This window comes from Lycium barbarum, chromosome 12 (genome assembly GCF_019175385.1).
Source record: "Lycium barbarum isolate Lr01 chromosome 12, ASM1917538v2, whole genome shotgun sequence".
Lineage (NCBI taxonomy): Eukaryota > Viridiplantae > Streptophyta > Magnoliopsida > Solanales > Solanaceae > Lycium > Lycium barbarum.
The window spans coordinates 3429758-3454004 of record NC_083348.1 but is presented as its reverse complement, the minus strand read 5'-3'; the positions used below and the strand labels follow the sequence as shown (position 1 = coordinate 3454004).

Here is a 24247-nt window from a genome sequence, read left to right as displayed (position 1 = left end):
CTAGTGTTGTTAGTCAAAAAGAAAGATGGTAGTTGGAGTTTTTGCATTGACTACAAGGCCCTAACCAACATGACTGTTAAGGACAAGTTTCCTATTCCTCTAGTGGATGTTCTCCTAGATGAATTGCATGGTTTTTCTATTTTTTTTAAAGATAAACCTAAGGGCAGGTTATCACCAAATAAGAATGCATGATGAAGATATCCACAAGAAAACATTCCGGACTCACGTTGGACATTATGAGTTCAAAGTGATGCCTTTTGGCTTAGCCAATGCACCAGCCACCTTTCAAAGCTTAATGAATCATGTTTTCCAAGACTACTTAAGGCAGTTTGTCCTATTTTTCTTTGATGACATACTTGTCTATAGTCCAAATATCCAAACTCACACTCTGCATCTAGAGAAAGTGTTACACATTCTCAGAAGAGAGAAGTTGTTTGCTAAGAGATCAAAATGTGCTTTTTGCCAAACTCAAGTGGAGTATCTGGGACATATAATTACTGGAGAAGGGTTGTCAACTGACTCCTCTAAAATTGTGTCTATGGTGGACTGGCCTACACCAAAATCCATAAAATCCTTAAGGGGGCTCCTAGGCTTGACTGGGTATTACAGGAGGTTTATCAAGTCCTATGGAGTTATTAGAAAACCCTTGACCAATCTCCTTAAGAAGAACTCTTATCAGTGGGGCGCAGAGGCAAATAAAGCCTTCCAACACTTAAATAAGCCCTGACTACTGGCCCTGTTCTATCCCCAGCTGACTTCACAAAACCTTTTGAGATTGAGACTGATGCATGCTCTACGGGTATGGGTGTTGTGCTCATGCAAGATGGCAGACCATTGACATTTTTTAGTAAAGCACTGTCTCATAGACAATGGGGTTTATCTACCTATGAAAAGGAGTACATGGCATTTCTAGTTGTTGTAGATAGATGGAGACATTATTTGCAGGGTGCTCATTTTGTGATTAGAACTGATCACCACAACCTTAAGTATTTACTTGAGCAAAAAGTCACTATAGCTCTGCAGCAAAAAGGATTGGCTAAACTGGTGGGGTTGGACTATGAGGTTCAATAAAAAAAGGGGCGTAGAAAATAGGGTAGCAGATGCTTTATCAAGGAGAGATGTGGATGATGTTTATCTAAATGCTATTACCACCTCAGATACTACATGGATGCAAGAGGTGGTAGACAGTTATAACCATGACCCTGTTGCCTGCCGGCTCATTATTGAATTGATTGCCAATCCTACTAGTAAATTGCACTATTCTATCCATCAAGGGGTTATTAGATATAAATAGAGGATTTTGTTGGTTGGAGCTTTGGGTTAAGGTCCAAAATATTTACAGCTCTTCATCAATCCCCGCTTAGGGGTTATTCTAGTCAAATGGGAACTTATAGAAGAGTCAAGAGTGTGTTGGACCAAGATGAAGGAGGAAATTACTAAATTGGTTGCTGAGTGTGATATTTGTCAGAGGGTGAAGACTGAAAAATGTGCTATCATCTGGTTTACTTCAACCTCTGCCAATTTCTACTCAACCATGGCAAGATATTGCTATGGATTTTCTTGAGAGGCAACCTAAATCTGAGCACAAGGATGTGATTCTAGTGGTCATAGACATGTTGACTAAATATGGACATATTTTGGCTTTAAAGCGCCCTTACAGTGCCCATGATGTAGCTGCATTGTTTCTCAAAGAAATATACAAGCTACATGGACTTCCTAGTTCCATTGTCACTGATAGGGATGCTGCTTTCATTAGTCAGTTCTGGCAGCAAATGTTCAAAGCTATGGGTACTAAACTTATCTGTTTACTTCTCACCATCCACAAACATATGGTCAAACAAAGAGGCTCAATAGGTGTCTTGAAACCTATTTGAGAGCCATGACTTTTAGTAACCCTAGAATTGGGTGCAGTGGCTTCCTTTGGCCGAGTGGTGGTACAATACCAATCACTACAGTTCTCTACGAGCTACCTCATTTCAAACTTTATATGGCTAGTCCCCACCCTGGGTGCCTTTTGAGTGATTACCATTTGCTACTAATTCGGTTGTGGGGTCATTCATTGGTCAACGTATATTACTACTACAACAGCTCAAGGATAACCTTCATCAAGCTCAAGCTTGCATCAAGTACTATGCAGATCGACATAGGTCAGATCGTGTACTAGCTATTGGGAATCTAGTGTACCTTAAATTGCAGCCCTATCGACAGTCGACAGTGACAGTTCATCATAATCTAAAATTTAGTGCTAAGTACTATGGGCCGTACAAAATTCTACAAAGGGTTGGAGAAGTTGCTTACCGCTTGGAAATGTTAGTTGGTGCACAGATCCACCCCGTCTTTCATGTCTCTCAGTTTAAACATTGTGTGGGGTCCCGCCATTTCTATTCAATCGCAGCCCCTAGCTTGTTGGTCAGATGGATCTCTACTTGTTCAACCCCAGGTTATTCGTCAACGCCGAATGGTGAAGGTCAACAATGCTATCGTTGTTAAAGCTTTAGTGCAATGGACTAATATAGGTGTAGATGAAGCTACATGAGAGGATTGGGGGTATTTCCGTAGTCAGTTCCCCAATTTCATCGCTTTTCATCACTGGCCTATCTCAACCTCGACCTTGAGGACAAGGTCGTTCTTTGTCGGCGGGGTATTGTAAGGAATTGTTGGGTTGTGAAATGATTTGGCAATTTAGGGATTTAGAGGGAAAAGTGTATTAGTGATAGCTCAGTCTTTGGGGACACGTGGATTCATCTAGAGTGTAGAAGCGAACACATGGACGGAAGAGGATGAGGCGGTGGATTATAATAAATGGCCAGATCTGTTCATTAAATAGAAATCCAATGATGGAGATTATTCGAGAAAAGAGGATATATTCACAACTCAACTGGACGGTTATGGCATTGGAAAATATCTGGTACTCAACTACTTTTCCCTTTCTTACTACTATCCTTCATCCAGTTACTCTATTGTAATAGTCAAGTCAATTTCGACATTGTTGAGCAAATAAAATACCTTTGATTCCACTATTATCATTACAGTTCTATGTTTTTGTTATAATTAGTAGAAATACATTACAAAATTCCAGAGATTCATAAGCGATTTTGCTTGAATGAACAATCAGAGCTTTTCTTAAGCATGGATGGGGTACCAGTCGTATATTTGTAGGCTTAGTTGTTACGTAATATATACTTACTTTAATATTCACCAAACTTACTCATAATGTATAATTTGCTCACTAAGAGAACCCATATTGACTTCAAAGTTCGAAAAAAATTGAATCTACTAAAATAGGTATAATACATAAATAGATCCTCAAACTTGGCTTCAACCGTCAAGTATGCCCTCCAACTTTTGGTGTACACAAGTAGGCACCTCAACTTGTTTTCACTTTGTCTGTTGAACACTCCAACTTACAAAATGATCATCTAGACATCTCCAAAATTTATGTGTCATGTCAACATTTGTGTTTACATATTCAACTTTATATAAGTTAAGGTGCCTACTTGTGCTCACCAAAAGTTGGAGGGCATACTTGCCAACTGAGGCCAAGTTTGAGGGCCTGTTTATGTATTATTATGCCATTAAAATATGCCAACTTTAGTATGCACCAACTAATTTATCTTCAGTTGGTTACATATAAGAGAAAGCATGATAGCAATAAAAGTTTCAGTAACACATATGCTAACAATCAGCATAAGACTTTTATCCTGTATTAGAGTAAGTGCATTTTCACAAAGAAAAGATAATTTGCGGAAATGTGTACTGTCGTAGACAGTTTTCAAGTATATTCTATGGATTAGGCTCTTTTCAGATAATATAGCCAAATATATTGCTTAGAAACAAGCTAGGAGGATAATTTAACGAATGACACAAATAGAAGCAAGAAAGAAAAAGTAGGATCTGAAAGAAAGGAGTTATATCAGAAAGCAAAAATGCCAGGTCAAAATGATTTACTTACACATCTAAAAATAAACTACCAGACAAAGCACGAAGAGCAGCATGATGTTAAGCTTATCATGCCTAGATCATTTTGAATCCTTTTGTCTCAAAGAACATTGTGCAATTGCTAAAAGAAAGATAAAGTATCAGCTTTCATAGATTTTCTGCCTTGGGTCATTGTGAATCAGCACATGTGCCTAAACTTTTTCTACAAAGAAAGGTGGTGATAATGACCAAAGAAGGACTCACAGATAACTACTACCAAAGGATGGGAACTAACTTTTTTCTAATATATATATATATATATATATATATATATATATATATATCCATCATAAGCTAACAGCCCTGACTCTGAAGTAACATTACTATAAACATAAGCAAATAATTCATAGTGATGCCAAAACAAAGCATTTCAAATATGAGAGCGATGCACAATGCCGAAAATATATTTAGAGTTCCAATAATATCACAAAGAAGACTTTTAACAGATCCTTCAAACCCGAGTCAGAACTCCGATATCATACAAAAATTTCAGAAGGCTTTCAAAAGGATGGTAAGTGCTTGAATCGACCAAAATGTTACTGAGAGAACTATTTTTCATCACTTGTTTCCTTTATAATTTGTCTTATTCAAAAACACTATCATTCCTTGACTAAATGCCTTCATATTATATCTGCAGAGAGAGTGTGGCCTCGATTGATCGAAAGTGTGAAAAGGAAAGTTAAGCCTGCAGGGCACAAAGATTCTCAAAGTGAAAAGAATAAAGAATGTTTTTGAGAAAATTTTCAGTGTCAAAGCCAAAGAAAAACTTCTAAAGGCAGCACAGTATAATTTACAAACAACAGCTGGTCCTATAGCAAGCCTTCTCTTCATTTCCACTGATAGGGATTCTTTTCGCAGTCACAAACCAGTTAAGATTTCTTTTTCCAGTGGTGAGATTATTAAATTACACTACAAGGTACATATTCTTTGCACCAGACTTAGCTTTTACCAACGATCTTCATATTCAAAACAATTATTTTAACTTTTTTTTTTCCATGAACTGGTACAGATTCAATTCTACTGAGAAAAATTCCGAGAGTAAAGAGTTTAAAGAAACCATCGCACAATTACATCCAAGTAGTAACTGAGGATAATTTTGATTTCTGGTTCATGGGATCCTTGAATCACAAGAGCATCTTGAAATGTCTTCAGGAGGCGATATACAAGAGCCAAAGCCACTATATTCTATGACAAATCTTGAAAGGGCACTCTAAAGGCTTAAAGAGATAAACCGTCTGCATTAGCAAAATCTATTATAATAAATATTTCTCTGTGACTAGTAATTAAGTACTTACGACAAAGTACCAAGAGAGGTTTTACGGAGAGACTTGGGGGCTAGAGGTGTACCTGTGGCGTACATTACGGCGATCAAGGGCCTGTATGAGGGAGCCAAGGCTGGGATAAGGACAGTGAGCGGAGACTCAGAGCATTTCCTAGTGGAGATGGGGTTGCACTAGGGATCAGCTCTTAGCCCATTTTCATTTTCCTTGGTGATGGATGGTTTGACGCAGCAAATTCAAGGTGAGGTGCCATGGTGTATGTTATTCGTGGATGACATAGACTTGATTGACGAGACTCGCAGCAGAGTTGATGAGTTATGACATTTCATAGTTTTGATGATCGACATTTACATCAAGGACCCGGTCCTTGATCAGGTCTCTCAGAGCTACATGTCGGCTAAAAGACAAGGATTATTGCAACGTCTCTATCTATATCACATGCCATTCACATGATCCTTACACACTCTCATTGGTTCCTTATATAAACAACATATTGGCATATGTTTAACCTAGCACTTCAAATCATATTATTCTCATTGTTGAAAAGAGCAGTCGCCACTGTTTTCTCTGAGCTTTCAAGATCAAGACTAAATAACTCCAAGGATCAGATCCCAAGACTGAAGATATCTTAAGTCCTAGGTTGTTTAGTCTTTGTCTTCTTGTTCTTAATATTGTAAACCTATACTTATTTCAAGAAGGGTTCTGTAGGTATTTGGTTTATTAAGCTTTCTGTGTAAGCACCTGACTATAGTCAGTTATGGTGAGTTGAGGTTCAGCTAGAGTTAGTTGACTCTGTTGGTTCTTAGCTAGAGTAAGTCAAGAGAGTGCTTGCAATAGAGTTATTGTAAGAGGAGGGAATAGTGAGCTAATTCCTTGGTTGCAAAATGTTTGTAATATGAAAACGTTGCTCAGTTAGTGAAGTCGGAAATTCTACTGGTATAGGTCGTGATTTTTAATCCCTTGAGCAAGGAGTTTTCCACGTAAATATCGTGTCTCATTTACTTTCTGTTTTTGCTTGAGGGAGAAGATAAGGAACCTGGTCCCTTATCTGTTTTTGGTGGACTCTTAGTTTCTATCAATTGGTATCAGTTCAGGTTCTCTCTAAAAGAGTAACACCTAGAAATGATCTCTCATTATAGCTGCTCCACCAAACTTTGAGGAAGGACAGTCAACCACGAGACCTCCAAGGTTTAACGGACAATATTATGGATGGTGGAAAACAAGAATGCATGTCTATTTGATGGCTTAAGATTCTGAACTCTGGGACATCATTCTTGATAGTCCTTTTGTCCCTACAAAGACTGATACTGAGTCTGGAAAGCTAGAAGTAAAACTCAGGAAAGAATATACTAAAACTGATAGAAAAGCAATTAAAAAGGGGTTCAAGGCAAAGAAGATTTTTATGTGTGGTATTGGACTAGATGAATACAATCGTGTTTCATCTTATGAAAATGCTAAGGAAATATGGGAAGCCCTTTTAACGGTGCATGAAGGAACCTCTCAAGTTAAGCAATCCAAAATAGACATGCTCACCATTGAGTATGAACTATTTAGGATAAAGGATGATGAGTCAATCTAGGATATGCACACTCGTTTCACCTTGATTATCAATGAGCTTCATTCTTTTGGTGGGATTACTCTAATCAACAAACGAGTTTGAAAAATACTGTGTTCTACCAGGATCTTGAGAGAGTAAAGTTAATGCTATAACTGAAGCCAAAGACCTGCAGAAAATGATTATTGATGATTTGATTGGAAATCTTAAAACCTATGAGGTAAAGAAAAAGAAGGAGCTTGAAAGACGGGAGCCAAGGAAATAGAAGAACTTGTTCCTTAAAGCAGCTAAAAGTGACTCAATTGGTGATGAATCTGATATGTCCTACCTTACAAAAAGGTAGAGTTGTTAAAATGGGCTTGACCCATGAGGCCAGCCCAGCCCAGCCCGCTACTAGGGTAGGGTTGGGTCATGATTTTTCAGGCCCATTTAAAATTGAGGCTTATAAGCCCGATCCAAGTCAGCCTGTGGCCTTTGAGGCTTACCTTAGACTGGCCTGAGGCTGGCCCGTGGGCCAAATATATTATTTATTTATTTATTTCGAATTAAAAAAAATAAAGAATAAAAATTAAAAGTCACGTACATTGTAATTTGTATCGTGGGTGGATTGTGGTACTGGCTTACTGGGTACATGTTAAAGGCCTAATTCTTATAGCCTTCATCCTTAAGAGTAAATTCCTACCTCCTAAATTACCTTTTCAAGTTTCACCATATCTGTCTGCCTCCTTCTCATCATTAACTCCTCTCTTCTCCGGCAATATTGATCTAGGTAATTTTTTTCTTCAGTTCATTAATTTGTTTTTGGCGTCCTCCCTCTGTCTCAATTTATGCGGCACTTTTCGCTTTCTGATATTCAAACTACATGAACTTAGTCAAATTGACTCTCGAAAAGCAAAAAGTGCCACACAAATTGAGACGGTGAGAGTACCTACTACTAATGATCAGTAGATGAACACCGTGTTGTAATCCCTGCTATGAACTCTTTTTTATTAGTTAATGTTGGTATAGATAGAAGTTGGTTTTATAACTCCTTTAGATTGATTAATTTTGAATTTGATCTTTTGATAATATACTCGAAATGGTGGTGTAAAAAAACTCCAATTTTTTTTTAAAGATTTTAATGACATCAAACAAATCATTTGTTTTCTAGTTCCGTAGTTCGTATTTTATTTGTCTGTGTGTGAGTCTCTGCATATTAAATATTATATCTTAAGTAGGAAGATTTGAAATATAAGCTGCATGGGCATGGCTAACATATCACAGATTACTAGTAAAGAAATATAATGTTTATAAGTTCATATTTTCAGTTAAAAAAATCATGTGATAAAATGTATTGGCTCCTTACTTGATATCTTTTGTCACGCCCCGAACCATGGCCTGGACGTAACACGGCACTCGGTGCCTGACTGCATGTGACCGAGCGAACCACATGGCTTGCTGAATCATCATGATACATAACATATGCGGAATATAACGTGAATGCATAATGAGCCTTTATAAAACATGGTAAGTCATAATACTTAATAAAATACTTGTTTAAACATGAGTGAGCCAAAATGGCTATACGACTCCAAATGTCTGACATGACATAACTGACTTGTCTAGTCTATGAAACCTCTATCATGAGTCTGACTGAAAAACATACTTACTGGGACAAGGCCCCCAGCATACCTTTAGATGCATAATTAATCATAAAACAAAAGTTGACTAAACCCCGAATGAGATGGGGCTCACCAATAAGCTGATACGAATGTTGTCCTACTGAGCAGATGTGTCGTCCTGTATATCAGTACCTGCATCGTGAAATGCAGGCCCCCGAGCAATAAAATGGGACGTCAGCACATTGAATGTACTGGTATGTAAAGCAACCGAAAGAAACAACATGGGACATGGAATAACATGATAAGAGCTGAAACTGAAAAACTTGGACATGAACATGAGCATGAGTACATATGTATATATATAACATTAGTAAAAACATGATAAGTAGGGAGAGCAATAACTTATAACCGATCCATGGTCTGGTGCTTGCGTCCCGCCAGCAGAACACTCAGTCCTTGCCAGGGAACATGAGATTTGCTAAAATATGAAAGGATCCAGTCATTATGAGAGATCGTCCGGGACATGGGTGGAGCGATCCTCAACCTACGGTGGCTACGTAGTTTCAGGCTATCTGAAGCCCTCCTCGGTAATTAATGCAACTCCTAAAACATGAACATGTAAAATAGTGGCACTTTCTGCCCATGGTATATCATGAATCATAACTTGCTTGTACATAGTGTTCATGAATCATAACTTGCTTGTACATAGTGTTCATGAATCATAACTTGCTTGTACATGGTTTTCATGAATCATAACTTGTTTGTATAGTTTCATAAGATAACTTGTCATAGTCTTGCAAAACATGTTTTTGGTTCATGAGTAATAACAATAGTTCGAAATCATATATATATACTTGTCTTGAAAACTTGCTTGTAACTTGCTGGATGAAATCATAAAGTTTCATATAAACATAATGAGAACACATGAGGAAGAATTCATGATTCATGGATTTAGCTAGGATTCCTAATATCCGTAATGGAAGATTAGGAATACAATGACGAACATAGATACAAAATTCATGTACATACATACATAATTACGGGCTACCAATATGTTGGGTTTAATGCCCTAGGATTTGAACTTCATAGATTTTACGAAAACGGATCATGGGGAAGAACGTAGAGATTCCCACATGTGGATGGAAGTTCTACATACCTTGACTTCCTGTTTTTGAGTGTATCACAATGTCCTTCAATCCCTTCAACTTTAATCTATAGCAATACAGGTCATAGGGACTCTATATTAGCAACAATATCCATGTTTTGTTCATCTAAGCATTTTATCAAACACTTGGTGGGCATGAAGCTCCACAACCTTCATTAATGGTGTTTTCTTCCCCCAATCCCCATTCTATTACTTCTAGCTGATTCTACAATCTCAATTAGATGTAATTGACATCATTCTTCATCACCCATATGAATACAACAATCCCAAGTCAACAATCCAAAAACCCTAGCATAGTTCATATAATTCTCTTTATCAAACCCATTTACTATTCTCCCAAGAACTTATCAACATTTTAATCATCATGAAACATCATAAAACTTACCTTGGTTATTGTAGGAATAAGCCTTGAGTTGAAATGCTTCACTTGAACAAAACCCTAGTTCCACCTTCTATGAAATTTCTTGACTTGAATGGATTTGATGTGTTTTTCACACTTAGTTTTGTGGATTGATGAAGTGGATCTTTTGTTTCACTTGGATTCTTGCATATGAAGTGTTTGGATGGCTCTAGAGAACCCTTGAGTCGTGTAGGAGAAATGGGAATGAAAACAAATGGGTTTGGGTCTCTTATTAATATCTTAAAATCTGACCCATCGGGCAATTCTACGCCCATTGTTACGTTCCGTATAATGGTTTTACGGTCCGTATAACTTACCGTAAAACCATTCCAGTGATTTGGACATTCTGTGCTCATTTTACGGTGGGTTTTACGCCCCGTATAATGGTTTTACGGTCCGTATAACTTACCGTAAAACCATTCCAGTGATTTGGACATTCTGTGCTCATTTTACGGTGGTCTGAGTCAATTTTACGGACCGTATAATTGTTTTACGGACCGTAAAATTGAACCGTAAAACTGACCCTCAAAATATCATTCTCTGTGACCATTTGACGGACCGTATAAATGTTTTACGGACCGTCAAAATGTTATACGGACCGTCAAATGGTCCGTCAAAATTCTCTGCTCGGACAGTCTGTCGTATAATGGGCATAACTCTTTGCACAGATGTCCGTTTGAGGCCCATAATATACCGTTGGAAATCTATTTCAAAGGGATACAACTTTCATCAAGGAAGTTTCCCCAAATTCCAAATTAATAATGGGGTTATGGTCGTTGGAAGTAATACCATCTATAAACTCACTTGCAAACATGCCCCATAGAGTGGCTTCCAACTTTTCTTTGCTCAAAAACATTTCTTATGACATAATTGGTTTTCAAAACACTTCCTATAACCATCATATTTGTTCCATTATATTATCATCTTATGAGTCAAACTTTTCGTCCGAAGTTACGAGGTGTTACAATATCTCCCCCTTGGGATCATTCGTCCTCGAATGATAACCATTCGGGATTCTACAAAAATTTCGCCAGAGTTTCCCCTGTAATAAGGCACTACCAACCTGTCACAACAACCCATAATATCATTGCCTCACAGGGCTACATCACAATAGCATTATAAATTGGCCACACACGACCAATAGCATGAAAAGAAAGCTTACATACCTCAAAATCTTGGTGCTTCATCATAAATCTCTTCTGCAGGCTGAAACAAGTGCGGGTACCTGGATTTCATATCCTCCTCGGCTTCCCATGTAGCTTCCTCAACTTTCTGACTCCTCCACAGGACTTTCACTGAGGCTACTTCCTTAGTTCTCAACTTGCGAACTTGACGATCAAGAATGGCTACAGGGATCTCCTCATAGGTGAGGCCATCCTTAACTGTTATAGCATCAGCAGGAACAACCAACGAAGGGTCTCCCACACACTTCTTCAACATGGATACATGAAAAACTGGATGAACAGCAGCTAACTCTTGTGGCAACTCAAGTTCATAAGCTACTAGACCAACCTTTCGTAGAATTCTGTAAGGTCCAATATATCTGGGACTAAGCTTCCCTTTCTTGCCAAATCTCATAACACCTTTCATGGGTGAGACTTTAAGGAACACCCAATCATCAACTGAAAATTCTAAATCCCTTCGTCTCACATCTGTATAAGACTTCTGGCGACTCTGAGCTATTTTCAAACGCTCCTGTATTAACTTGACTTTCTCCATAGCCTGATAAACCAAATCTGGTCCTAACAACCCTTCTTCACCAACTTCGAACCAACCAATTGGTGATCTACACCTTCGCCCATACAGAGCTTCAAATGGTGCCATCCCAATACTAGCATGATAACTGTTATTATAAGAAAACTCGATGAGAGGCAAGTGATCATCCCAATTACCTTTGAAATCCAAGACGCATGCTCTCAACATATCCTCTAGAGTCTGAATAGTACGCTCTGCCTGACCATCTGTTTGTGGATGAAAAGCTGTGCTGAGGTTCACCTTGGTACCTAATCCTTTCTGAAAGGATTTCCAGAAGTTTGCTGTAAATTGAGCACCACGATCTGAAATAATGGACACTGGTGTCCCATGAAATCTGACAATCTCATTAACGTACAACTTGGCATAATCTTCTGCTGAATATGTGGTCTTGACTGGCAAAAAGTGTGCTGACTTAGTAAGCCGGTCAACGATCACCCAAATAGAGTCATGTCTCCTAGCTGAACGAGGTAAACCTGATACAAAATCCATATTGATCATTTCCCATTTCCAAACCGGAATATCAATATTCTGAGCCAAGCCACCAGGCCTCTGGTGTTCGGCTTTCACCTGCTGACAATTCGGGCACTTAGCTACAAAATCTGCCACATTCTTCTTCATATCGTTCCACCAGTAAATCTCCTTGAGATCATGATACATCTTAGTGGAACCTGGGTGAATGGAATACCTGGAATTGTGAGCTTCTAACATGATTCGCTCTCTGAGTCCATCTACATCTGGGACACATAATCTGCCTTGGTACCTCAAGGTACCATCATCTCCCCCTTGTTCAAAAGCCGTCGTCTTATGCTTGTGAATCCCCTCTTTCAGCTGCAACAAGTAGGGATCATTAAACTGTTTCTCCTTGACTTCAACGACTAAAGAGGAAAGAGCACTATTCTGAACAACCACACCACCATCCTCGGAGTCCAAAAGTCGAACTCCAAGATTGGCCAGACGGTGAACTTCCTTTGTCATAACTCTCTTATTCACGTCCACGTGGGCTAAACTTCCCATGGAATGCCGACTAAGAGCATCAGCTACAACATTCGCTTTCCCCGGATGATAGAGAATATCCACATCATAATCCTTAAGCAATTCGAGCCATCTCCTCTGTCTAAGATTTAGCTCCCTTTGCTTGAAGATATACTGCAGACTTTTATGATTTGTGAAAATATCAACATGCACTCCATACAAGTAATGATGCCATATCTTAAGTGTAAAAACTACAGCTGCCAACTCTAAGTCATGAGTCGGATAATTCTTTTCGTGAACCTTGAGCTGACGAGATGCATAAGCTACAACCTTACCATGCTGCATTAAGACACATCCGAGACCAACTCCCGAAGCATCACAATAAACCACGAACCCTTCAGTTCCCTCTGGCAAAGTCAAAACTGGAGCAGAAGTCAATCTTTTCTTCAACTCCTCAAAGCTTCGCTCACAAGCATCTGACCATTGGAACTTAACTTTCTTCTGAGTCAACTTAGTCAATGGAGCAGAGATAGAAGAAAATCCTTCTACGAAGCGCCGATAATAGCCTGCCAGGCCCAAGAAACTTCTTATATCAAAAACTGAGGTGGGTCTGGGCCAACTCTTTACGGCGTCAATCTTCTGAGAATCAACTTTAACACCTTCACCCGAGATCACATGGCCTAAGAATGCCACTGATTTAAGCCAAAACTCACACTTTGAGAATTTTGCAAAAAGCTCGCGATCTTTAAGAGTCTGCAACACTATTCTGAGGTGTTCTGCATGATCGGCCTCATTACGGGAATACACCAAAATATCATCAATGAAGACAATGACGAATAAATCGAGATAAGGCTTGAAGACCCTGTTCATAAGATCCATGAAAGCAGCTGGCGCATTTGTCAACCCAAATGACATAACAAGAAATTCAAAATGGCCATAACGGGTTCTGAAAGCGGTCTTCGGAATATCAACTTCCTTAACCCTTAACTGATAATATCCTGTTCTGAGATCAATCTTGGAATAACATTGGGCGCCCTGCAGTTGGTCAAATAAGTCATCTATTCTAGGAAGAGGGTACCTGTTCTTAATGGTGACCTTGTTCAGCTGACGGTAGTCTATACACATGCGTAAAGAACCATCCTTCTTTCGGACAAATAAGACTGGCGCGCCCCAAGGCGAAACACTGGGCCTAATAAACCCCTTGTCAAGAAGATCCTTCAACTGGGCTTTTAATTCTTTTAACTCTGCTGGAGCCATTCTGTATGGCGGAATAGATATCGGCTGAGTATCGGGAAGTAAATCAATTCCAAACTCAATCTCCCTGTCAGGAGGGACTCCTGGAAGATCTTCGGGAAAGACCTCTGGAAATTCATTTACAACTGGTACAGATTGAAGAGTTGGAGTCTGAGCATCTGAATCCTTGACTCGAACTAGGTGGTAGATATAACCTTTGGAAATCATTTTTCTAGCTTTTAGGTAAGAAATGAATCTACCCCTAGGTACTACTGAATTACCCTTCCATTCTATGACTGACTCATTAGGAAACTCGAATCTTACCACCTTAGTTCTACAACATACTGTGGCATAACATGAAGCTAACCAATCCATACCCATGATCACATCGAAGTCTACCATTTCTAATTCCGCTAAATCAGCTATGGTTCTGCGGTGATAGACTAAAACCGGGCAACCCCTGTAAATACGCCTAGCTATAATTGACTCCCCAACTGGGGTGGACACCTCAAAGGGTTCATACAATTTTTCAGGTTCAATACCAAATTTCTTAGCAACAAAAGGGGTTACATAAGATAGGGTAGATCCTGGATCAATAAGGGCATATACTTCAAAGGTGAAAACTGTGAGGGTACCTGTGACAACATCTGCTCTAGCCTCTGTATCCTGACGACCTGTCAATGCATACAAACGGTTCTGACCTCCGCCTGTATTGCCGGACCTTGCCGGACCTTGCCGTTCCACGCCCCTGCTGGGCCTGATTGTGACGAGGAGCCGCTGAATTTATGGACTGCGTCATATTACCTCCGGTTCCCTGTCTGGCTGATGGACAGTTCCTCTGAATGTGGCCCTTCTGTCCACAACCATAGCACACATTTGTACCGATACGACACTCACCTAAGTGTCTCTTGGTACATTTGGTACAAGCTGGAATAGTATAGACTGACTGACCCACACTAGCCTGAGAATGAGAACTCGATGGTCTAAAGTTCTGCTTCTTGTCATTTCTGAAATTAGGGACTGGGGCACTGGCTGCAGATGGAGCGGGTCCTGCTGACTTGTTCTTAAAGAACCGCCTACCTCCTCCCTGACTAAAGTTACTTGAAGATTTAGCCCTCTTGTTGAATTCTCTATCCTTTTGTTTCTGCAGAGCTTCCTCCTCCTTCAGTTCAGCTTCATTACCTTGCACAAATGCCAAGATCTTAGAGATAGTCATCTTATCATTCTGAGCAGCAGTCTTGGCATCTCTATGCAATTCGGGTTTCAACCCCAGTACAAATCTCCTAACCGTTGCCCTCATGTCGGGAACCATATGAGGAGCATATCTGGACAGCGAAATAAATTTGAGATAGTACTCTTGAACGGTTAAGCTACCCTGCCTCAACCTCTCAAATTCCATAGCCTTTGATTCCCGGACCTCGATAGGCATGCAATGGCCAAGGAAAGCGTCAATGAACTCATCCTAAGTAGCAGAAGATGCTTCCTCCCCTCGAGATTGTTCCCATGTCTCATACCAAATTTGAGCAACATCCTGTAATTGAAAAGCACCAAACTCTGCTGCCTCAGTCTCAGTAACATGCATAACACAAAACACTTTCTGTAGGCCATCAATAAAATTTTGCGGATCCTCCTCAGCCTTAGTCCCTGTGAAAGTTGGAGGTTTCATTCGCAAGAATTCCTGAGTTCTTGAACTATTTGACCCACTACTAGCACTTAAGCTAGGGGCTGATTCTTGTCGCTGCGCCTGGTTGGCAACAATCTGAGTAAGCAGCTGGATGGCTCCTCTCATATCCATGTCAAAAGTGTTAGGAGGTGTAGCCGTAGGAGCAGTGGGGACTGTTGTTTGAGTCGGAACAGTCTCTTCGTGAGCTATTCCAGCGGCAGCTCTTTGGCTGGTGGCTGTCTTTTTCTTCTTGTAAGTTCTTTTGTAAGGCATTTTCTGAAAACATGTACACGCACGAATTAGGAAGCCATCCTAAAAATACTACTCTAACTGCACGATCTAGAATATGAAAGAAATGAGACAATCCTGAATGTCTTGGTGGCTAACTGTTTATATGTGTGGGGCCCTCACACATATAAAAGAGACCCCACTGGACACGGTTTCATAGACTCCCTAAAGATCCTTGAACCTAGGCTCTGATACCAAGCTTTGTCACGCCCCGAACCATGGCCTGGACGTAACACGACACTCGGTGCCTGACTGCATGTGACCGAGCGAACCACATGGCTTGCTGAATCATCATGATACATAACATATGCGGAATATAACGTGAATGCATAATGAGCCTTTATAAAACATGGTAAGTCATAATACTTAATAAAATACTTGTTTAAGCATGAGTGAGCCAAAATGGCTATACAACTCCAAATGTCTGACATGACATAACTGACTTGTCTAGTCTATGAAACCTCTATCATGAGTCTGACTGAAAAACATACTTACTGGGACAAGGCCCCCAGCATACCTTTAGATGCATAATTAATCATAAAACAAAAGTTGACTAAACCCCGAATGAGATGGGGCTCACCAATAAGCTGATACGAATGTTGTCCTACTGAGCAGATGTGTCGTCCTGTATATCAGTACCTGCATCGTGAAATGCAGGCCCCCGAGCAATAAAATGGGACGTCAGCACATTGAATGTACTGGTATGTAAAGCAACCGAAAGAAACAACATGGGACATGGAATAACATGATAAGAGCTGAAACTGAAAAACTTGGACATGAACATGAGCATGAGTACATATGTATATATATAACATTAGTAAAAACATGATAAGTAGGGAGAGCAATAACTTATAACCGATCCATGGTCTGGTGCTTGTGTCCCGCCAGCAGAACACTCAGTCCTTGCCAGGGAACATGAGATTTGCTAAAATATGAAAGGATCCAGTCATTATGAGAGATCGTCCGGGACATGGGTGGAGCGATCCTCAACCTACGGTGGCTACGTAGTTTCAGGCTATCTGAAGCCCTCCTCGGTAATTAATGCAACTCCTAAAACATGAACATGTAAAATAGTGGCACTTTCTGCCCATGGTATATCATGAATCATAACTTGCTTGTACATAGTGTTCATGAATCATAACTTGCTTGTACATAGTGTTCATGAATCATAACTTGCTTGTACATGGTTTTCATGAATCATAACTTGTTTGTATAGTTTCATAAGATAACTTGTCATAGTCTTGCAAAACATGTTTTTGGTTCATGAGTAATAACAATAGTTCGAAATCATATATATATACTTGTCTTGAAAACATGCTTGTAACTTGCTGGATGAAATCATAAAGTTTCATATAAACATAATGAGAACACATGAGGAAGAATTCATGATTCATGGATTTAGCTAGGATTCCTAATATCCGTAATGGAAGATTAGGAATACAATGACGAACATAGATACAAAATTCATGTACATACATACATAATTACGGGCTACCAATATGTTGGGTTTAATGCCCTAGGATTTGAACTTCATAGATTTTACGAAAACGGATCATGGGGAAGAACGTAGAGATTCCCACATGTGGATGGAAGTTCTACATACCTTGACTTCCTGCTTTTGAGTGTATCACAATGTCCTTCAATCCCTTCAACTTTAATCTATAGCAATACAGGTCATAGGGACTCTATATTAGCAACAATATCCATGTTTTGTTCATCTAAGCATTTTATCAAACACTTGGTGGGCATGAAGCTCCACAACCTTCATTAATGGTGTTTTCTTCCCCCAATCCCCATTCTATTACTTCTAGCTGATTCTACAATCTCAATTAGATGTAATTGACATCATTCTTCATCACCCATATGAATACAACAATCCCAAGTCAACAATCCAAAAATCCTAGCATAGTTCATATAATTCTCTTTATCAAACCCATTTACTATTCTCCCAAGAACTTATCAACACTTTAATCATCATGAAACATCATAAAACTTACCTTGGTTATTGTAGGAATAAGCCTTGAGTTGAAATGCTTCACTTGAACAAAACCCTAGTTCCACCTTCTATGGAATTTCTTGACTTGAATGGATTTGATGTGTTTTTCACACTTAGTTTTGTGGATTGATGAAGTGGATCTTTTGTTTCACTTGGATTCTTGCATATGAAGTGTTTGGATGGCTCTAGAGAACCCTTGAGTCGTGTAGGAGAAATGGGAATGAAAAAAAATGGGTTTGGGTCTCTTATTAATATCTTAAAATCTGACCCATCGGGCAATTCTACGCCCATTTTTACGTTCCGTATAATGGTTTTACGGTCCGTATAACTTACCGTAAAACCATTCCAGTGATTTGGACATTCTGTGCTCATTTTACGGTGGGTTTTACGCCCCGTATAATGGTTTTACGGTCCGTATAACTTACCGTAAAACCATTCCAGTGATTTGGACATTCTGTGCTCATTTTACGGTGGTCTGAGTCAATTTTACGGACCGTATAATTGGTTTACGGACCGTAAAATTGAACCGTAAAACTGACCCTCAAAATATCATTCTCTGTGACCATTTGACGGACCGTATAAATGTTTTACGGACCGTCAAAATGTTATACGGACCGTCAAATGGTCCGTCAAAATTCTCTGCTCGGACAGTCTGTCGTATAATGGGCATAACTCTTTGCACAGATGTCCGTTTGAGGCCCATAATATACCGTTGGAAAGCTATTTCAAAAGGCTACAACTTTCATCAAGGAAGTTTTCCCAAATTCTAAATTAATAATGGGGTTATGGTCGTTGGAATTAATACCATCTATAAACTCACTTGCAAACATGCCCCATAGAGTGGCTTCCAACTTTTCTTTGCTCAAAAACATTTCTTATGACATAATTGGTTTTCAAAACACTTCCTATAACCATCATATTGGTTCCATTATATTATCATCTTATGAGTCAAACTTTTCATCCGAAGTTACGAGGTGTTACATCTTTGTTCATAGGAAATAGGACATGGTTGATATAGTAATAATCTTATTCCTTTTTAGCTGAGTTTTTCGGTTATTATTTTCTCACTTTTCTGAAACAAATCTGCTTCAACACGTTCTTTCACAATCTTACTTACCAAATATATTCTTCTAATAAAGTTTTTTTTTTCGAGCAATCCCACTAGGCTTTGGGGCCTAGGGCTATTTTATTAAATTTTTAGAAACACAAGCATAAGTCTTTACAAATGTGGCCAAAATGGCTAATAAAATGCAAGAAACTAAAATAATAGGCATCCTAGGGGTAAACAGTCCCAACATGCTACTATCTAATGCCAAAGATATAAATAAGACTAGACTACAACTAGCATGTAGCCTTGTCCTCTCTATATGCCTTGTGTATATCAAAACTGCATGGTGTATATCTGTGGTATATTCTTGTATATCAGCCTGTGAGATCCCGAACTCTTCATTGCTGAACCTTGTAGATAACATGAGAATCAAAATGGGACATGCAATATACAGCTGATATCCACAGCGTACATGTAGTGCACTGCAGTCTATTTGATGGCTGCTTATTACACAGTTAATATGATGTCCCATCAGTCTTTCTAGCTCTAACTTTGTGTTCCTGAATGATGTGTCTCCCTTATAAATATCACAACAAGATCCATATATTAACAGATTCTCTGCGAATTGAGCACAAGGTGCTAATACCACTGCATAAAAACCTGTCAATATACAGATCATGCATGATGTACCACAGTCTAGCAAAGACACCCGATGAGTGTTGATAACCTGCACTTGTTTGAATAACTTTGCATTTTCTTTTGAGATGCAACAGTTTGATTGTCGCAATATCATTTCCTGTGCCCATAGGATCAATGAAACAGGTGAAAAACAAGCATGTATCATCTCCTCTCTATGGCCAGGATCAATGATACACAACCAGTCTATATATGTTGTGATCCTGATGCAGACCATGTCCCATAATTGCAGCCTCCAAATGAATTTGTAACCTGCAAAATAGAACACAAGGTTAGTAGAAAAAAGTGTCATTATACTCTCTTCCATGTGTACTTAAGTATAATGACCACTATTTCTCTATTCCACCACACCAGCCTCCATACTCCTCAGTACCTCATTTTTGTTCTGATCCTTAAGTAGGGGCATAGCATTTTATCACTATTAAGAATCTTCCTCCCCTTTGTATCAAGTTCTACAAATCCATTAGCTGTCACCTCACCAAAATCAAGAGCAACATTGGCTAGATGATCTGCAAGCTGGTTGCCTTCCCTTGTTATACGCAAAACTTCAACTTCAGCATTGTCTATAATCTTAAGGAATTCTTCTACCACATATGCAATGTGCCATGATGGCCTCCATTCCCTATCCACTATCTTCTTCATCATCATTGAGTCTGTCTCCAATATAAATGAATACATATGCCTGGAAAGACAGAACTTAGCAGCTTCCAACTGTGCTATGGCTTCAGATTCTGTGTTAGTAGCCTCTCCTATTTCCTTTGCTCTAGCATACATCAAGTCACTTAGACTATCTCTAACACAAAAAGCGTAGCTACTTCTACCAAGATTGCCCCTAGTTGCACCATCAGAGTTACATTTCCACCACCCTTCATGGGGCAGTTTCCACCAAACCTGAGTGACCTGAAGTTTTGGCTTAAATTTCTCCAAAATTCTAAGAATATCTGGACACTTAAGTGGCACATTCGTAATGCCAGGTTTCCTAATTTTCACTAACTTCTGAATGTCAGTTGATGCTTGATATAGCACCCTTGCATTTGATACCTTGTTCTTTTGTTTGTCTCCATTCCTTTTCTTCCATAGCTGCCAAATAATAATAGAAGGCACTGCATAATACAACTGTTTCATCCTTGAGGTAATATCTGCAGTCCACCATGTCATAATGGCTTGATGCAGTTGCATTCCTGCAATGTTCAAACCTGCAGCATGTATAAATAAATCCAAATTGTTTGTGCAATCTCACACCTTAAAAAGATACGTGGAACAGTCTCCTGTTTAGGATCAGCAGGACAACACAAACACTTTGAAGGAAGATTGTAACCCCAACTCTTCACCACATCATCCAATGGTACTTTTAGATGCCAAACTCTCCACATGGTAAAAGGAATCTTGAAAGGCAACCCCTTGACCCATATTTTGTTTTACACCTCCTACTTCTGACCCCTGCTTCTCATAAGATCCCATGCAGATTTAACTGTGATATGTCCATTTGATTCTAGCATCCACCTAGGTTTATCCAGTAAACCCTCTCTAGCAGGTGGTTTGATGTCATTAATAATCTGCTAGTTCCTCAGGTAAGTGATTTCTCAATATAGCTTCATCCCATCTTCCTTGAACAACCACATCACTCACATTTTGAATATCTTCATTGCAATAAAAATTAGGTGAGGTTAGAAAATATAATAACCCTGCTCCAGTCCAATTGTCAAACCAAAACAATAAAGAACTCATCCTCAATTGCCACCATATGTGATAATCCATGTGATATTTAGCTTCAAGAATTTTCCTCCACACCAATGAGCCTTGTTTCCATGGTGCCAGCACCTGATTATTTTTCTTGAGATATTTGTTTCCCATATATGCACTCCATAATGATGGCTTGGTTCTGAAGTTCTACCACAGCTTGGCAAATAATGCCAATGACATGTCATATAAGGACCTAAAACCAAGGCCACCTTCATCTTGAGGTAAAGAAACTGTGTGCCATTTAGTCCAATGCCTTCTCCTTTCAATTATGCAACAAAAAAGATAATATTGTGATTTTTTTTTGGGTAACTAAAATCGATTTTATTTACCAAATTGGACAATTACAGAGCAGAAAAAAACCAGTTCCTGGACATAGTCCCAGGAACCAGAATCTACCATAACAAGCACTAAACAGCTAAACTGTCGATTAGAGCCTAAAAAAACACAGTCTAAGCATTCTTAGGGATAGTAGTTCAGCGTGGCAATTCTCCTTGCCAGTTTGGGTCATAGGGTCCCTCTAATCACAGCTTTTTGCACAATGTGCCTTGTCAGAATATCAGGAGTTTGTGTCTTGTGCTGAAAGACTCTATTATTCCTTTCATGCCATATGAAGTAAATAGCAGCAGCAAGTACAGTCCTCAGCATTTCATCATGGGAATTTTTCTTGTTTGCACACCTTACAATCTAATTTACCTCTTCTTGCCAAGTCATAGGAGCTCTATTAATATCTTTCCATAATAGCAGCTTCCAGCAGCATAGGGGCACTCGAAAAAGAGGTGATCAATAGTCTCCTCAACATCAGTACATAATGAGCACTGATTGGAGTTAATCAGAGCCCACTTTAATAGCCTATCATTAGTATACAACATCCTATTCAGGCTGAAAAGAGGATGAAATTCCATTTAGGGGCACCATGGTTATTACAAGTGATTCTCCTCCATTGTACTTTGGGAAACTGACCTCTGAGCTTTAAGTACATATTCTTTATAGAGAAAGGCAGCATCATACTTGACTCAGGTATTCCGGCTTCATCCATGTACTTAGTAGCCTTAAAGATCTTTTGGAGCATCCAGGAAGCTTGCTTTGGCATACACATCCATATATTCCCTCCTTTTATATAGTATGAGTGCACCCATTTGACCCATAATCTATCCTCTTTGTTATATAAATTCCAGAGCATTTGGCACACAGCAGCTCTATTCTAGGTCTGTAAATGTATGATATTAAGTCCTCTTACTGCCTTGGGTAGACAGAGTTGCTGCCAAGATACCAGTGCTTTCCTAGAGGCTGCAGTTCCACCAGTCCACAAAAAAGTTCTACAAATGGTCTCAATTGCCTTGATCACTTTCTTGGGCAAGATAAATATTTGAGCTCAAAAGGTTTGAATTGAAAACAATACTGTTTTGAGAAGTTGCATTCTGCCAACATAAGACAATAGTTTTGCATTTCAATGAGTGACCCTCTCCATCATTTTGTCTATAAGTGGCAAGCATTGGATTGCTGATAGTCTCTTGGTACTTAAAGGCACACCCAGATATCTAAATGGTAGCCTACCTTTTGAGAACTTGAGCTTGTCCAGTATGTCTTGTGGAATACCTTGCTCAATGCCCCCAAAATATATAGAACTCTTAGCTACATTTGCAACCAAACCTGATGTGGCTGAAAAACTTAGGAAACAATCATACAGTTTTAACACTGAACTTACATCACCCCTGTAGAAGAGAAGCAAATCATCAGCAAATCCCGGTTGAACAATCTTGAGTTTATCACACTTAGGGTGGCAATTGAAATGTAGATCATGTTTCAAAGTCTTGAGCAGCCTGTTGAGATACTCAATACAAATCACAAAATGGAAGACGGACAACGGATGCCCTTGACTTAGTGCTTTCCTAGCAGGGAATCTTGGAATCAGTCTCCCATTCATAACAATTGCATAAGAGATAGTTGACACATAACACATGATCCATCGCACAAATTTATCTGGGAAATTCAAACTAATCAGCATCTGTTTTAAAAAACACCACTCCACAGAGTTGTAGGCCATTTCCTATGTATCTTCAACATACATCTTGGTGAAATGTCTTTCCTCCCATACCCTTTGACAAGCTCATGCCCTAGGATGATATTATCAGAAATCAACCTGCCAGGTACAAATGTTGTTTGACTGTGCTCAACCAGTAATTGCATTACTTCTTGTAGTCTACTAGTAAGGACTTTTGAGATAATCTTATATAATACTGTGCAGCAGGATATAGGCCTAAACTCTTTAACAGAGGTTGGATTCTTAACTTTTGGAATCAAAGTAACACTTGTGCAATTGACTTCGTAAGGCATCACTAGATCCTAAAAAAAACTTCAAAACTGCACCAATGACCTCATCTCCAATCACAGACCAAGCTTTTTTATAGAAACATGCATTAAACCTATCATGCTTGGGGGCTTTTTGGTCATCAATATCACTAATATCTTTATTCACTTCATCCCTCGTCACAGGTCTTGTCAGTCTCAATTAGCAGTCTCTATCCAGAATGTGCCCATCTTTCATCACACCACAATGAATTGCTGGTAGTGAGCTTGCATTGGACCCCAATAATAGTTTGTAGAAGTTGCATATTTCCTTTTCAAGTAAATTGAGTTATCTTATTCTGAGCCATTATTAGTAAGTTGAGTTATCTTATTCTGAGCCACTCTACTCTTCATGCTTGCAAAGAATACGTTGGGTTTGAATCCCCCATCTTAAGCCATTTTACTCTTGATTTTTGCCGTATAATACTCTCTTCAACTTTATCCCATTGCTCATATTGTATTTTCAGATCTTTCTCACACTGGCCATCTGCAGGGAGTTTTTGTATATCCAGTAGTTTTTGCCTTGCC

General features: G+C 39.2%; 1 protein-coding gene and 1 long non-coding RNA gene across 2 annotated transcripts; both read left to right on the top strand.

Moving 5' to 3' along the window:
• The first annotated feature begins 801 nt into the window (after positions 1-801).
• Positions 802-1874, top strand: LOC132624077 (uncharacterized). The gene is made up of 2 exons (XM_060338909.1): positions 802-1049; positions 1478-1874. Exons 1-2 carry the CDS (start codon positions 802-804, stop codon positions 1872-1874), a joined length of 645 nt encoding a protein of 214 aa, XP_060194892.1.
• A 2399-nt stretch (positions 1875-4273) lies between these two features.
• LOC132623968 (uncharacterized) lies at positions 4274-6143 on the top strand. Its single transcript, XR_009576493.1, has 3 exons — positions 4274-4489; positions 4616-4894; positions 4988-6143. It is a non-coding gene; the product is annotated as an uncharacterized LOC132623968 (long non-coding RNA).
• The last annotated feature ends 18104 nt before the right edge of the window (positions 6144-24247 follow it).